General features: G+C 44.6%; 1 protein-coding gene across 4 annotated transcripts in view; it reads left to right on the forward strand.

The window, feature by feature from the left end:
• Window positions 1–5,121: 5,121 nt before the first annotated feature.
• DHDDS (dehydrodolichyl diphosphate synthase subunit) overlaps window positions 5,122–16,760 on the forward strand; it is a gene marked incomplete at both ends in the record, with an annotated part of 36,606 nt that continues 24,967 nt past the window's right edge. For all 4 annotated transcript variants that reach the window (XM_080691929.1, XM_080691930.1, XM_080691931.1 and 1 more), the window contains 2 exons: window positions 5,122–5,184; window positions 12,025–12,141. In XM_080691929.1, the coding sequence (XP_080548055.1) occupies window positions 5,122–5,184; window positions 12,025–12,141 (180 nt within the window). The remainder of the gene's footprint in view (window positions 5,185–12,024; window positions 12,142–16,760) is intronic.

Consider the following 16,760-nt stretch of genomic DNA (forward strand, 5'->3'; position numbering starts at 1 on the left):
CCCCAAACCCTAGCTTTTTTTGAATGTGGTGTGGATAGGGAAGTTGTTTTCCTTTTGAAGAAGGATATGTAGTGATACTATTTCCCTTGCCAGAGCGTGAGACCACTAAGCATGCCATCAGATTAATGGGTCCAACCCACACGCCCGCGCCCGCAGCATTGTGGGCGGGACTCTCGGGAGCAAGGCAGGGGTCTTTTCACATCTTGTTTTCTAGCATAACCCCATCTTGGGATGTGGTGCTGGGAACTGTCCCAAGCAGTGGGTTGTGATGATAGGCCAATGGGTGACAGGCTGCAGACCCGCTGCTCCTCGCTCGCTCCCACCCCTTTCCAGGCCAATGTGATTTTATTTATTTGGTCCCTTGGATAACTGCACCTTGGGTCCCACTTTCTCCAGAATGCCAACTGCACTATCCGTGTGCGAATGACGTATCTTGTGCATTTTAACTTTTTTTTCTTAATATAAATATTCTGGTTTTGTATTTTTGTATATTTTAATCTAAGGCCCTCATTCCTGCACTGTGTTCTCAGGTACATGAGCGATCTCAGGGATAAGCCGGCAGCAGCTCCAGGTCTGCACAGCAGGAATACTCTTTTTTTTATCACCATGGAGAGCAACCATTTGGCGTGCACAGCCTATTGAACTACCTCATGTCTGCCGATTAGAGCTGGCGTTTCCGCCAGTGTCCTCTTGAAACCCCCTCCGCCAATGTTTTGCGGGAGACTGTTTTAATTGGGTTGCCCCACGACCCGATCTCCTTGTACTGGAAGATTGGAAATTAGCCTAAACTAGAAAAGGTGGTACGGAGAAGTTAGGAGAGGCTTGGACAGGTGAAAAGCCCAGAGAGGAAGCCAAAGTTAGGAGGTGGTTGTCTAATCCTAGGGCGTGAGACTTGCTTCACATACCAGATCCATCTCTCACCAGATTAATCAAGGCCTACCATGCACAACAGGGTGTGAGTGTGTGTGTGTGTGTGTGTGTGTGTGTGTGTGTGTGTGTGTGTGTGTGTTTCTTGTCTTTATTGTTTGTTTGTTTGTTTGTTTGTTTGTTTGTTTGTTAATATGAATCAGTACGGGTGAGTATTTAAGATCAATACCTCTGTAACCACCCTGTGCTGTTCAGGGATGGCTGTTTGAAGCAAGGACTAAAATCCTTAGCCTTTAAAATTCTTGGCTTCCAGGGAGACCCATAAGCAAGGGCCTCTTGTGGCGCCCATAGCCAGTGTCCTGCCCTGCTGCAATAGTGATAGTGTCGAGGTAGTTAAAGGAGGGAAAAAAAGGGGGGTTTCATTTACATGTTATGAGATCACCACAAACCTACCTCACTGTGTTGAAACGGGGCAAATGCAATAGACGCATTGGGTGGTGTGTGTCTGATCCTGGTTTCTTGTCTCCTCCAAATGCTCCCCCTTTAGTTATTGTATTTGTCTGGGCTTTGCAGGACTTTACCGAGTCTGAGTTGGTGATTATAAGGTGGCCTAGTTTGTGTAAATAGAATGTGTTGGTCTTTCTCCATGTTCTTTTGGGGTTTTATTGTTTACAAACTTCTTTTTGTATTGAGAGAAAAATAGCCAAAGCATCTTTGACAGAAGGTTCTGCACCAGCACCAAACAGAAGGATCTGAAACAAGAGTGTGGGACCTCTTGAAGCAGGGCTCTTGAACCATCTTTTTTGTGTTTCCCTCCTATTCCCTATTTTGGACCAGATCTTCTGTCTTTAAACACACACACACACACACGCACGCACGCACGCACGCACGCACGCACACACACACACACACAGCTCCTGTCCTACCCTCTTCTCTTTCAAAAGAAAACCTACATGCCCACACACATATATTTAATTCTTGAAATGTCTCTGTAACTCTTCAGTGATTTGTACAAAAACCTGAAGAAGACAGAACCTCTCACCCTTCATTCCCAACCTCCGGAGTCAATCAGTTCTCAATGCCATTCATGCAGATCGCCACTGTCCTGTGTGTGGGTGAATCAAACCTACTTAATCTGCAACCCTGAAGTAGAGAGAAGCAGTTGGGGGCCTTCCATGTAGAAAGTAGAGTCAAGAGACCAGGAAAGAGAATATGAATGTATGTCCAAGTCACTCAGGAACTTTTATACAGGTGCAAGAAACTTTTGTCAAAGTGGCCACAAGATTGTTTAATAGGAGACGGACGAATGTAACTCCATGTTTACTGCTAGAAACCAAAGCTTTGTGTGAAATCTTGAATTTATGGGGAGGGAAGGAGGGTGGGAAAGTGTGTATCTCTATTTTCTTTCCCTGATCCCTTCCCCTCATTCCTGAATTGCAGGAGACTAAGCCCCCTTGGGCTTTGGTGACCCCATCACGGGGTGTTTATTTGATGGTTTGATTTTGCTGTACCCGGGTACTTACTTCCTTTCCCATTCTCTAATCATTTCGTAACACACATGCTGACTCTTCCCTTCCCTTCTTCTCTCCCTGGGAAAATACAATAAATAAAGACTTATTGGTACTCAAACTGTTCTCTTTGTCTCATATGTGGGGTGCTTTTTCCCCCAAATTCTCACCTTCTTGGGTTGGGTTTCAGAAGTCACAGAGAAACCATTAAGTGTTCACCACTGTGTTAGGGAGGATTCTTGAAAGTGCAGGCCTCGTGGCGCCTCATTACAGTGGATTTTTGTTTCTAGTTAGGCCTCTTGTCCCTTCCTTGAAGCTGAGACATTCAAGAGAGGATTAGAGGCTTGGCATGCATAAGAATGGAGTTGCCTCTGCCACTGGCTGGGATGAAAGGATGGGGCCATGGCTCGGGGCATGAGACCCTAATCATACTCTGTCTCCTACTCCTCAAAGCCCTTTACAAACCTTAATTAATTAACCCCTTAAGGCACCCCAAGAAGGAAAATACGATGTGGAACTGGAGAAATTGAGGCCAAAGGAGATTTCAACTGACTACAAACGAACATTTTCTCTCCTTCTAATGAATATTGACTTTTTAAACATCTTGCCCTAAGGGGAGGATTTAAAAAAGAAAAAGCTTGATTAGAGGCAAACCAGGTATTAGCACACAAAGTGTAAGGAAACAAACTGGCTTAAATCCTCAAACCCTCGCAGCCTTGTCAGAGCAAGGATTAGATGGTTCACACATCCCATCCAGGGACTTTGTGATCCCTTAACTGTACCCAAAGTCACTGGAAGCTCAAAGCAGCAGTGCTCCTGCACTGCCGTGAATCAATTGTTCCTCCAGAACTGAACTAACTTGCAGGCTAACGCACTCTAGGGTCACACAGCAGAAAGGATAGGTGCGAGGGTGGGTTACTCATCTCCAAGTCTTTCTTTAGTCATGCTGCTCTTAAAAATAATCCTTTCATCAGAAAGAGTGGACGGTAATTAGGATAGCTGCTGTAACATTTCTAACTTGCCCCACCTTTGATTGCAAATTGAGGTCCGTTGAAATTGTGAAATTATGTTCTGTTGAAACATTCAGATGCTTGTAATCCCAGTATTTGGGAGGCTGAGACAGGAGGATTGCGCAGGCTGGAAGCCAGCCTCAGCTACTTAGGACCTTTACAACTCAATGAGACTCTGTCTCAAAATAAAGAATAAAAAATAGGGCTGGGGTGTCGCTCGGAGGTAAAATGCCCCTGGATTCTATCTCCAATACCGAAAAAAAAATTTTTTTTTCAGATGAAAGTTGTTTTATGTTTTAAAGGAAATACTGGTTGCATTGGACACCATGAATTTTTATTTTTGTACTGGGGATTGAACTAGGGGAATATTCGACCTCTGAACTACACGCCAAGCCTGTATTATATTTTTAGTTTGAAACTGGGTCTAAGTTGCTGATTATGGCCTGGGCACCCTCCTATTTCATCATCCATAGTATTACAGGCATGCGCCACTACACCAGGTTCTTCCTCTTTAAGTGGGTTTTGGGAGTCTAAGTCATAAAACCTGGCTTCCTTGTATCCTTTTTGTTCCGTGCATCTTTAAGATTGACTAGGGCTACGAACTTCTCAAATGATTACGTCCACTAAATAAAAACACAGTTTTCAATACTTAAGCTGTAACATGGTTTCTAAATGAAGTCCATTTCTGCAATATCCAAGGAAAGGCCCGGCAGGCAGGGCGCAGCCTTACACCACTTCTCAGGAGGCTGCTGTCAGTGGCTCAGAGGCCCCTCAGTTTCTGCGGTGAGGCTCCCCAAACTCTTGCCCTATGGCACATTTCCCGGAGGGCTAAGAATCTGTGACTCTACGAACCTCCCCGCTTTTGCTGTAGGGCTCTTCCCCGCCTTCCCTGGCCGGTTCCCCAGCACGCTGCCTGGAGCACCGAAGGGTCCAGGAGCTCAGCTTTCACGCGAGCCCCGCCCACGAGCCGCGGGAGCGAGCGCCAATGGCAAGACCAGGGCGCGCGCGCGCCTCCGCCCCCTAGCCCGCAGGCGCCGAGAGAGCCCCGCCCACCGGGCGACGAGGAGGCGTGTCCCCGCGCCCAGCGATGACGTATTCTTCCAGCGCCACGTCGTGAGGAAGTGTCTGCTAGCTGAACCAGTTGGAATAAGATCCACTGAGCGCTGTGCCCAAGGAGAGAGCGAGAAAAGAAAGGTGACTGGGCGAGGAGGCAGCTGCGGGAGAGATAAAAAGAATAGACTAGAAGAATAGAGATAAAAAGAAGAGATAATCACGGGATCACTGAGGTATGAGATAACGGGTGCGACCGCTTGAAGGGATTAGTGACTGGGAGCAGCACAAAGTGGGAAATGGTTTTGGGGAAAGAGAAAAAGAAGATGAGAATGGGCAAGGTGTAGGCACAAGGATATGACAGAAAGAGGACTTGGACGTTCAGAAGAAGTTAGTTTGGATAATAAGGAAAATAAAATGGGAGCTATGTCCAGAAGCCAGGAGAAACAAGCAAAGGCTTCTTTGCCCTGAAGTTCCAATTGGTTTATGCAGTTCTGGGTGGTCAAAGATTAGAGGTTCAGCACAGTGTCTTTGCATTCTAATGCTGGCTACTTTCCACCGTCCCAAGTGAATCTTTAGGAGTCAACTGTAGCTATTTGCAAGCATAGGTGACTTCTTATTCTTGTTTCTTCAAGGTTCCCTGGCTGGTGTCTTGTTCTGGGTGGTCTTTTGACTGGGCAAGAGCTATGTCATGGATCAAGGAAGGAGAGCTATCACTTTGGGAGTGGTTCTGTGCCAACATCATAAAGGTGAGTAGCTGGTCAGAGTACCAGTTGATCTTTTATTCGGTTGGGTAGTCTTGTATCAAAACCTGTTATTAAAGTTGAGCAATCCATGGTGTTAAATGGAATTTAGCACAGAAACCAAGGAATGTTTTTAGAAGTGTAGGGTAACTTTCAGGGCTACATTTCTGGTAGTTTATTAATTCATTTTACATTTTCAGGTAGTCTAGGGTCTTCCAATATCATTGAGCAGCATAGACTGTTAGGTTTTCCTTCTAGAGACCTGAAACTTGTTTCCCTGGTGTAGTGACCCATTGTTTCTAGTACTGTCTTCTGAGTTTAAATAGAAAAACTAGTCTCTCTTTAATGTGGCAGTACAGCATAGTGGTTAACAGTTTGGGGTCTGTTGGGAGCCAGGCATTAATGACAGTTTTATTCTGTTAATTATTAACCATGTGATTTTAACAACTGTACACTTAACAGGATAAAATTAAACCTACATATAAAGCACTTAGCACAATGACTAGCGGATTTGTTTTGTTTTGTGTTCTGGTTGTACTGAGAATTGAACTCAAGGGCATTCCATTCCTGAGATACTCCCCTCCTACAGCCCGATTTTATTTTTTATTTGTTTTTTTATATAATTTTTTAAATTGGTGCATTGTAATCATATATCACATTGGAGTACAAGACTTGAGAGGATATACAAGCACACATCATCCAATTAGCCCTCATCCAGCCCCCATCCCATTCCCTCCCCCTGCCTCGATCCCATGCTTGTTTGGTGATTAACTTTGATACATTTGTTTACATACCTCCTGAGTTTTAAAGAGGCTCCATCCTCCCCTATTCCATACCTTCAAATTGGTCACCTTAGTTGCTTCACTGTAGGGCCCTTTCTATAGCTCGACCTCTTCCTGTTGCCCCTTTCCTCCTAGTTTTTGCTGATTAGGGGAAGCATCTGGTTTTAATTTTCTGTGATATTTCTCTGTGCATGCCGCGTTGCAAGTACCGATCCCACTCTTGTCGGCCCCAGTAATGGTCTGACTACCCGGTGGACTGATCCAGACCTCGCTGGCTCAAGCAGTGGCCTTGCCTCATGGGAGGCCCCGATTCTGGTCTCGCTGGCCCCGACACCAGCCTAACCCCTCACCTGGCTCCGATCCCGGGCCTCAGAGGCCCCAATAGCGGCCTTGCCTCCTGTCAGGCTCCGATTTTTTTTTAATTTGAAACAGAGTTTCTCTAAGTTGCTGAGACTGGTTGTGAACCTGCAACACTCCTGTCTCAGCCTCCCAGGTACTGGGGTTTAGGTATGTGCCACTACCCCTAGCTCTTTTCTAGCAATTCTTAAAATTACTGCCATTATCTAGTCGGGCGTAGTGGCGCACGCTTGTAATCCCCGCACTTGGGGGGGTGAGACAGGATTGCACAGGTTCAAAACCAGCCTTAGCGACTTAGTGAGGCTGTCAGCAACTTAGTGAGACCCTGTTTCCAAATAAAATATAAAAAAGGTCTGGGGGTGCCGGGCATGTTGGCGCACGCTTGTAATCCCTGCGCTTGGGAGGCGGAGACAGGAGGATCCTGCTGGTTCGAAGCCAGCCATGCTGGCTTAAGAGACCCTGTTTCCAAAAATAAAAAAGTATAAAATAGGTCTGGGAGAGTAGCCCGGAGGTAGAAGGGCTTCCAGGAACCCCAGTACCACCAAAGGAAAAAAAAAATTACTGCCATTATTGGAGTGGGTGGTCTTACATTATTTGAAGACTTTATGGTGGTACTAGGAATGAACCCAGGGACATACTACCTCTGAGCTATAACCTCAGCCCTATTTTGTTTGTTTGTTTGTTTGTTTGTTTGTTTGTTTGTTTTGTGGTACTAGGAATTGAACCCAGAGGTATTCTACCTCTGAGCCATACCCCAGCCATATTTTATTTTAATTTGTGGAGGCACTAGAGATTGAACCCAGGGGCATTCTAGCTCCAAGCTACATCCCTAGCCCTATTTTATTTTTATTTTGAAACAGGGTATCCCTAGGTCTCACTACTTGCTGAAGCTGTCCTTGAACCTGTGATCCTCCTGTCTCAGCTTCCTAAGTACTGGAGTTACAAGCGTGTACCACCTTGCCTGGTTCTGTTTTACTTTTTATTTGGAAACAGGGTCTCACTAAGTTGTAGAGGGCCTTACTAAGTTGATGAGACTGGTCACAAACCCACAATCCTCCTGTCTCAGCTTCTCAAGTAGTAGGATTTTAAGTGTGCACCACCATCCCTGGCCTCTATTTTATTTTTTATTTTTATACATTTATTTTTTGTGCGTGTGTGTTTTACTGGGGATTGATCCCAGGGCATTGTACCTTTGAGCTACACCTCCAGCCCTATTTTAGTCTTATTTTGAAACAAGGCCTTGCTAGGTTGATGAGAGTCTCACTACTGACTGAAACTGTCTTCAAACCTTCGATCGTCTTTTCTCAGCCTCCCAAGTACTGGGATTTCAAGTGTGCACAACCATGTTCATCTTATTTTTTATTTTGATATAGTGTCTCACTAAGTTGCTGAAGCTGGCCCCAAACCTGTGATCTTCTTATCTCAGCCTTCCAGGTACTGGGATTATAAGCATGTGCCACTGCACCTGGCTCCTGTTTTATTTTTATTTTGAAACGGGGTCTCACTATGTTACTGAGGGCCCTCTGAAATTGCTGAGGCTGATCTCACACCTGCAATCCTACTGTTAGGATAGCCTCTCAAATACTGGGATACAATATTTGAAGTCTTTGATCACTATTTCCCTCATTCCCCTTGCATCATCAAGTCTTCCCTCAGCTTTTTCTCTAGGAATCATGTCAGTGTTAAATTCTCTGCCTGAGACAAGTTTGAGATTGGGGCCAGTCAACTTATGTCTTTCAGACACAGATTGTCAGGCAGCAGGTAGAGTAAGGAAATTATGAGTCAAGCCTTATATTCCCACACAGGCTCACACATAAATGCCAAATGATCTCAAGCAGGACAGGAAATGGAAATTATTTCCTCAGGAACCAAGGCAATCACATGGTGGAAAGAACAAGCTGCTTTATGGGACTGGATTGTGTGTGTGTGTGTATGTGTTAGTTACTGAGGGTTGGACCTTAAGGCACTCTATCACTGAGTTATAACCCTAGCTCTTCTTATTTTTACTTTTCTTATTTTGAGGTAGGTCTCACTAATTTGCAAAGGCTGGCCTCAATCTTATGATCCTACTGTCTCAGTCTTCCAAGTATGGGGATTATAGAAATGTGCACCCTGCTGGATAGATTGGAATTTGGGGGGGAAGGAAAAAAAGACAAAAGTAGAAAATGTTGGAAATGTGCTGGGGAACTAATTAGTGGATAGCCCTTTGAGGTAAGAGAAGATAGGGTAAGGATTTACTTTTTGCTATGGTAGATAATAGATGAGGTAAACCAGATAAGGAGTTGTTTTTGTTTTTTGGGGTTTTTTTTGTGTGTGGTATTAGGGATGGAACCCGGGGGTGTTCTACCTCCAAGCTGCACTCCCAGCCCTATTTTTTATTCTTTATTTTTGAAACAGGGTCTCACTGAGTTGCAAAGGGCCTCACTAAGTAGCTGAGGCTGTCCGTTGAACCACGATTCTCCTGTATCAGCCTCCCAAATGCTGGGATTACAAGCATGCGCCACCACACCCGGCTAAAATTGTTGTTGTTGTTGTTGTTGTTGTTGTTGTTGTTGTTGTTGTTGTTGTTGTTGTTTAATGGCTCTCAACATTGAAAAGAATATCTATATTTTTTATTTTTTATTATTTATTTATTTTTTTGGTAGTACTGGGGTTCCTGGAAGCCCTTCTACCTCTGGGATACACTCCCACGGGCTACACTCCCAGACCTAATTTTAAACTTTTTTATTTGGAAACAGAGTCTCTTAAGCCAGCGAGGCTGGCTTCGAACCAGGGCAATCCTCCTGTCTCCGCCTCCCAAGCACGGGGATTACAAGCGTGCGCCACCACGCCCGGCAATATCTATATTTTTTAAAGACACAGAATCTCGCTGTGTTGCCCAGGCTGGCCTTGAATTCCTGGGTTCAGGTAATCCTGTCTTTTCCTCCTGAGTAGCTAAGCCTACAGATACATGCCATCAAGCCCCTAAATTTTTATAAAAAGTCTAATGTTTGTTTGGTTCTTTTGTAATTTAGACGATCAAAGCCCATTACAGTGGCACATGACTTTAATCCAAACTGTGTCGGAGGCTGAGGTAGGAAAATCCCAAATTCATGGGCTACCTGGACAACTTGAGATAGTGAAATCTGTCTCAAAATAAAAATTTTAAGCCAGGCATGGTGGCTCATGCTTGTAATCCCAGTGCTTGGGAGGCTGAGACAGGAGGATCACGCAGGTTCAAAGCCAGCCTCAGCTGGTTTAAGAGACCCTACTTCCAAATAAAATATAAAATAGGTCTGGGAATGTAGCCCGGAAGTAGAAGGTCCCTGGATTCCATTCCCAGCACCACCAAATAAATAAATAAAATAAAAATTTTAAAAATTAACTGGGAACTTTGGGCATAGTGGGACATGCTTTGTAATCCTAGTACTTGGGAAGCTGAGACAGGAGAATTGCAGGTTCGAGGACAGTCTTAGCAAGTAGTGAGATTCTCATCAACCTAGAGAGACCCAGTTTCCAAATAAAATAAAATAAAATAGGGCAGAGGGTGTAACTTAGAGGTAGAAGGATTTTTTTTTTTTTTTTTTTTTTTTTTTTTTGGCAGTACTGGGGATGGAACCCAGGGACATTCTACCTCTGAGCTACATCCCCAGCCCTATTTTTTGTTCTTTATTTTGAATCAGGGTCTCACTGAATTGCAAAGGGCCTAAGTAGTAGTTGAGATTGTCCGCAACCCACGGTCCTCTGATCTCAGCCTCCCGAATTCTGGGATTACAAGCGTGCGCCACCACGCCTGGCTATTTTGGGGTTTAATCTCCAGTGCCACCAAAAAAATTGGATTAAGAGTGGGGTGTGGTGACACACTCATATAATTGTACTGTTTGGAGCCAGGCATGGTGGCACATGCCAATAATCCCAGTACTTGGAAGATCTTGTTACAAAAAGTAATAATAATAATAATAATAATAATAATAATAATAATAATAAAAGGGGAGCTGGGCATGGTGGCACACCCTTGTATTCTCAGCATTTGGGATGCTGGGACAGTAGGATCGTGGTTCGCGGACAGCCTCAACTACTTAGTGAGGCCCTTTGCAGCTCAGTGAGACCCTGTTTCAAAATAAAGACTAAAAAATAGGGCTGGGGGTGTACCTCAGAGATAGAATGCCCCTGGGTTCCATCTCTAGTACTGCAAAAAATAAATAAAGGGGGCAGCAGGTATAGTTCAGAGGTAGAATGCCCCTAGGTTCAATTCTCAGTTTAAAAAAAAGGGGGGGTTGGGGATGTAGTTCAGGGGTAGAGTACTTAATTAGCATATGCAAGGCCTTAGATTCACTCCCCAGCACCACAAAAGAAAAAAGATGATTAGAACAACACTGGGCCTAATTCCTATGTGGCTGCAGTTGGCTAGAGCTGGAAAGTAGCTTTTGGTACTAGGGATTAAACACAAAGGTATTCTGTCTCCAGGGTATACCCCAGGCATAGCCTCAGTGCTGCTGCTGCTTTTTTTTTTTTTTTTTTTTTTTAACTTTGAAATAGGATCTCACTGGTTTGCTCAGTCTCACTAAGTTATGCTGAGGCTGGTCTTGAACCTGTGATTCTCCTGTCTCAGCCTCCCATGTACTGGGATTACAGGCATGTGCAGCCAAGCATGGTGGCATATCCCTATAATTCGGTACTTATTAAGAGTCTAAGACAGGAGGATCACAGGTTTGAGACCAGCCTCAGCAACTTGATGAGACCCTCATCAATTTAGCTGGACCCTGTTTCAAAAAATATATAAAGCTGGGTGTGGTGGCACATGCTTATAATTCCAGAATTTGGGAAGCAGAGATAGAAGAATCACAAGTTCATAGCCAAGCAGGACAACTTACCAAGGCTCTCAACAACCCAGTGAGACCCTGTCTCCAAATAAGAAATAAAAAATCAAGCCAGATGTGGTGGTACATGCTTGTAATCCCAGCATATAGTTGTGTTTTGTTTGTTTGTTTTTATTTTTCGTGGCACTGGGGATGGAACCCTTCTACCTCTGGGCTACACTCCCAGACCTATTTTATATTTTATTTGGAAACAGGGTCTCTTAAGCCAGCAAGGCTCCCTTTGAACCTGCGCGATCCTCCTGTCTCTGCCTCCCAAGCACAGGGATTACAAGCGTGCACCACCATGCCCAACTTAATCCCAGCATTTTGGAGGTTGAGACAGGAAGACTGTGGTTCGCAGACAGCCTCTGCTACTTAGTGAGGCCCTCCACAACTTAGTGAGACCCTGTTTCAAAATAAAGAATAAAAAATCAAACTGGGAGTGTAGCTCGGAGATAGAATACCCCTGGGTTCAATCCCCATACATCATCATCATCATAAATATCCAATTCCTTTTCTTACAGATTTTATCCTACAGTTCAAACCTGTCAACACACACACACACACACACACACACACACACACACACACACAAATCAGTCTGGGGGGTGTAGCTTGAATGTAGACTGCCTCTGGGTTCAATCCCCAGTATAAAAAGAAAAGGGGGTGATGAGGGGTGTGGTGTGGAGGTAGAATGCCCCTGGGTTCAATCCCCCATACATCATCATCATCATCATCATCAAAAATATCCAATTCCCTTTCTCACAGATTTTATCATATGGTTCAAACCTGTCAGCATGGGATGTAATGTCCCTCTTTATCCCTGAAAAGTATGAGATTGATTCATCATTTGTCTTCTTACTCCGTAGGCAGGCCCAATGCCCAAACACATTGCATTCATAATGGATGGGAATCGTCGCTATGCCAAGAAGTGCCAGGTGGAACGGCAGGAGGGCCACTCACAGGGCTTCAACAAGCTGGCTGAGGTGGGTGTTGGTGGCAGAACCCAAATTAAATAATTTGTAGAGAGTTGGATCATAGCTAGAAAACGAGGCCCTGGGTTTGCAGTGGTTTGGGGATGAGTTTTATATGTGTGTGGTATTAGAGATTGAACCCAGGGATGTTTTATCTTCAAGTACACCTCCAGCCCTATTTATTTTTTGTTTTGAAAAAGAGTCTTAACTGGGCGTGAGGCATGATGGCACACACTTGTAATCCCAGTACTTTGGGAGGCTGAGACAGGACAATCGTAGGTTCACAGCTAGCTTCAGCAACTTTTTGAGGCCCTCTCTCAAAAATAAGAAATAAAATAGGGCCAGGGGTATAGCTTAGAGGTAGAATGCCCCTAAGTTCAATCCCTAATAGCACACAACAACAAAAATGAAAAAAAAAAAAAAAAAAGAAAAAGGATCTTGTTAGGTTGCTGAGAGTCTTAGTAGGTTGTAGAGCTTGATATTAAAGCTGTAATCCTGCCGGGCGTGGTGGCGCACCTTGTAATCCCTGCGCTTGGGAGGCAGAGACAGGAGGATCACTCAGGTTCGAAGCCAGCCGCGCTGGCTTAAGAGGCCCTGTTTCCACATAAAAATGTATAAAATAGGTCTGGGAGTGTAGCCCAGAGGTAGAAGGGCTTCCAGGAACCCCAGTACCACCAAAAAAAAAAAAAAAAGCTGTAATTCTGATGTCTCAGCCTCCCATGTACTAGGATTACAGGCATGCACCACCATGCCTGCCTGATATATATGTTTAACTTCTCCACTGTTATTGGCCATTATAAATAGTACTGTTTTAGGATAAATTCTTTCTTTTTTTTTTTTTTTTTTTTTTTTTTTTGGTGGTACTGGGGTTGGAACCCAGGGGATTTTCTACCTCCAGGCTATGCTCCCAGACCTGTTTTATACTTTATTTGGAAACAGGGGCTCACTAAGTTGCTGAGAGCCTCAATAAATAGCTGAGGCTGGCTTCAAACCTATGTGATCCTCCTGTCTCAGCCTCCCAAGCTCTGGGATTACAAGTGTGTGCCACCACGCCCAGCTAGGATAAATTCTTAGAAGAGAAAATTCTGGGGCAAAGGTTGGGTGACTACCCATCCTGCTTTGCCAAGGCTGAAGGGTTTCTCAGGACATAGATCTTTCAGGGATAAAACTGGAGAAAGTGCCAAGCAACTCAATATATTACTCTACACAAAGTTCATGAACATTTTATGGCTTTAATGCATATTACAAATTGGGAAACATTAAATTTAACAGTAAAAGTAGACAGCTTTTTACCCCCCTTGTGTAATAAGGATTAAACCCAGGGCATTCTACCTCTAGGCTATACCACCAACCTTTTTTTTTTTTTCGGTGCTACTGAGGATGGAACCCAGGGACCTTCTACCTCCGAGCTACACTCCCAGACCTATTTTATATTTTATTTAGAAACAGGGTCTCTTAAAGCCAGCTGAGGCTGGCTTCAAACCTGCGCGATCCTCCTGTCTCAGCCTCCCAAGTGCGGGGATTACAAGCATGCCCGGCACCCCTAACCATTTTTTATTTTTATTTTATTTATTTATTTATATATTTTTTGTGGGTCTGGGGATGAACCCAGGGGCTTTTGACCTCCAAGCTACACCCCTTGCCCAATTTTTTTTTTTTTATTCTTTATTTTGAAACAGGGTCTCACTGAGTTGTGGAGGGCCTCACTAAGTAGCCTGGCAGTTAAAAATGAGCCTGGCGTGGTGGCACAAGCTTGTAATCCCAGCATTCGGGAGGCTGAGACCGGAGGAACGCGGTTCGCAGACAGCCTCAGCTACTTAGTGAGGCCCTCCGCAACTCAGTGAAACCCTGTTTCAAAATAAAGAATAAAAAATAGGGCCGGGCATGGTGGCACACGCTTGTAATCCCCGCACTTGGGAGGCAGAGACAGGAGAATCACGCAGGTTCGAAGCCAGCCGCGCGCTGGCTTAGGAGACCCTGTTTCCAAATTTAAAAAAATGTAAAAATAGGTCTGGGAGTGTAGCTGGAGGTAGAAGGGCTTCCAGGAACCCCAGTACCGCCAAAAAAAAAAAAAAAAAAAAAAGAAATAGTATCTCATTTGGTTGCTGAGCACCTCACTACATTGCTGAGGCTATCTTCAAACCTGCAAACTTCCTGTTTCAGCCTCCCAAGTACTGAGATTATAAGCATGAGCCACTAGGGCTTGCTAGAATATGACAAATAAACTTTTTCTTCTTTTTTTGTGGTACTGAACCCAGGGACATTCTACCTCCAACTTACATCCCCAGCCCTATTTTATTCTTTTTTTTTTTTTTTTTTTGGTGGTACTGAAGACTGAACCCAGGGACATTCTTCTCAGCTACACCCCTAACCCTATTTCATTCTTTATTTTGATACAGGGTCTCACTAATTTGCAGAGGTCCTCACAAGTTGCTAAGGCTGGCTGTGAACCTGTGATCCTGCTTTTTCAGCCTCTTAAGTACTGGGATTACAGGCCAGGGAATATGAAAACTTTATGAAAGTACTTTTTTTTTTTTGGTGCTGGAAATTGGACCCAGTGTCTTATGCATGCTGAGCACATGTTCTACCACTGAGCCCTTTATAATACTAACTTTTAAAAAGAATGGAAATATGGTCTGTAGCCTATGGGTCCTAGTGTCCCGGCATAAGAACATGCCCAGTGCCAGGGCAGTAGTGTGTGTGTGTGTGTGTGTGTGTGTGTGTGTGTGTGTATTTTTTTTTTTTTTTTTTTTTTTTTGGTGGTACTGGGGTTGGACCCAGAGGCATTCTACCTTCGGGCTATACTCCCAAACCTATTTTATATTTTATTTGGAGACAGGGTCTCACTAAGTCCTGACCTAAAGAAAGTGCTCAAAAATTGAAGCATTGGATTCTGACCCAGATGCCATTCCAGGTGGCTGCCTGCCAGGCCTTTAGACCCTGAATCTAGCAAGGTGTCGGCTCTCACTTGTACTTTCTAAGGCGTTGTTGGATTTACTTGTGTGTGTACTGCTAAGGATCAGAGAGACAGTGCTGCGGCCTTGTTTCTTTGGTTCTGTTTGATGTCTTCTGTCTTCTGTGTTTAACCTTGAGCTCACATATCAACATTGTTATTCTCAACTCCAGATTGCTCTCCACTTTCAGTGGTGCTGGGTGAGAACAACTTCAAAGGATTGAGCTTAAGTAGCAGTTTCAGTTTCTTTTCTTTTTTCTTTTTATGGTGCTGGGGATCAAACCCAGGGTCTTGCACATACTAGGCAAGTGCTCTACCAAGGTACATCCCCAAGCCCAAGTTTCATTTCTGTTTTATGTGTGTGTGGGGGGGGGTACTGGTTATGGAACCCAGAGGCCTTCTACCTCTTGGCTACCCTCCCAGACCTTTTTTTTTTTTTTTTTTAGTACTAGGGATGGAACCCAGGGGCATTCTACCTCTAAGCTACACCCCCAGCCCTATTTTTTGTTCTTTATTTTGAAACAGGGCCTCACTGAGTTCCAAAAGACCTCAGCTGAAGCTGTCCACGAACCGTGATCCCCCTGTCTCAGCCTCCCAAATGTTAGGATTACAAGTGTGTGCCACCACACATGGCTTCTATTTTATAATTTATTTGGGAACGGAGTCTCGCCTCACTAAATAGCTGAGACTGGCTTCGATCCTGCACTGTCATTCTGTCTCAGCCTCCCAAGCGCGGGGATTACAAATGTGCGCCACCATGCCCAACTTCGTGTCTTTTTATTTTGTTTTTGTTTTGTTTTTGTTTTTTTGGTGGTACTGGGGGTGGAACCCAGAGGCTTTCTACCTCTGGGCTATACTCCCAGACCTTTTTTTTATATTTTATTTGGAAACAGGGTCTCACTAAGTTGCTGAAAGCCTTACTAAGTAGCTGAGGCTGGCTTCAAACCCGTGCGATCCTCCTGTCTCAGCCTCCCAAGCACGGGGATTACAAGCGTGCACCACCACGCCCGGCTTTATTTTTTGTTTTGAAACAGGGTCTCACTGAGTTGCATAGGGCCTCACTAAGTAGCTTATGCTGTCCGCGAATTGCGATGCTCTGGTCTCAGCCTCCCAAATGCTGGGATTACAAGTGTGTGCCACCACACCCAGGCTATTTTATACTTTATTTGGAAACAGGGTCTCACTAAGTTTCTGAGAGCCTCACTAAATAGCTGAGGCTGGCTTCAAACCTGTGTGATCCTCCTGTCTCAGCCTCCCAAGCGCTGGGATTACAAGCATGTGCCACCACACCTGGCCCTATTTTATTTTTTAAATTTGAAACAGGGTCGCCGGGCGTGGTGGCGCACGCTTGTAATCCCCGCGCTTGGGAGGCAGAGACAGGAGGATCGCGCAGGTTCAAAGCCAGCCACGCGTGCGCTGGTTTAGGAGACCCTGTTTCCAAATAAAAATGTAAAAATAGGTCTGGGAGTGTAGCCCCGAGGTAGAAGGGCTTCCAGGAACCCCAGGACCACCAAAAAAAAAAAAAAATTGAAACAGGGTCTTGCCAGGTGGCTGAGTCTGGCTTTGAACCTGCAATCCTCCTCTCTCAGCTTCCCAAGTACTGTAATTATAGACATACACCACCACACCCAGCTTCCTTTTATTCTTTTTTATTTATCAGCCTCTCCATATACAAGAA

This window comes from Muscardinus avellanarius (assembly GCF_963383645.1).
Source record: "Muscardinus avellanarius genome assembly, chromosome: 3".
Taxonomy (NCBI): Eukaryota; Metazoa; Chordata; class Mammalia; order Rodentia; family Gliridae; genus Muscardinus; species Muscardinus avellanarius.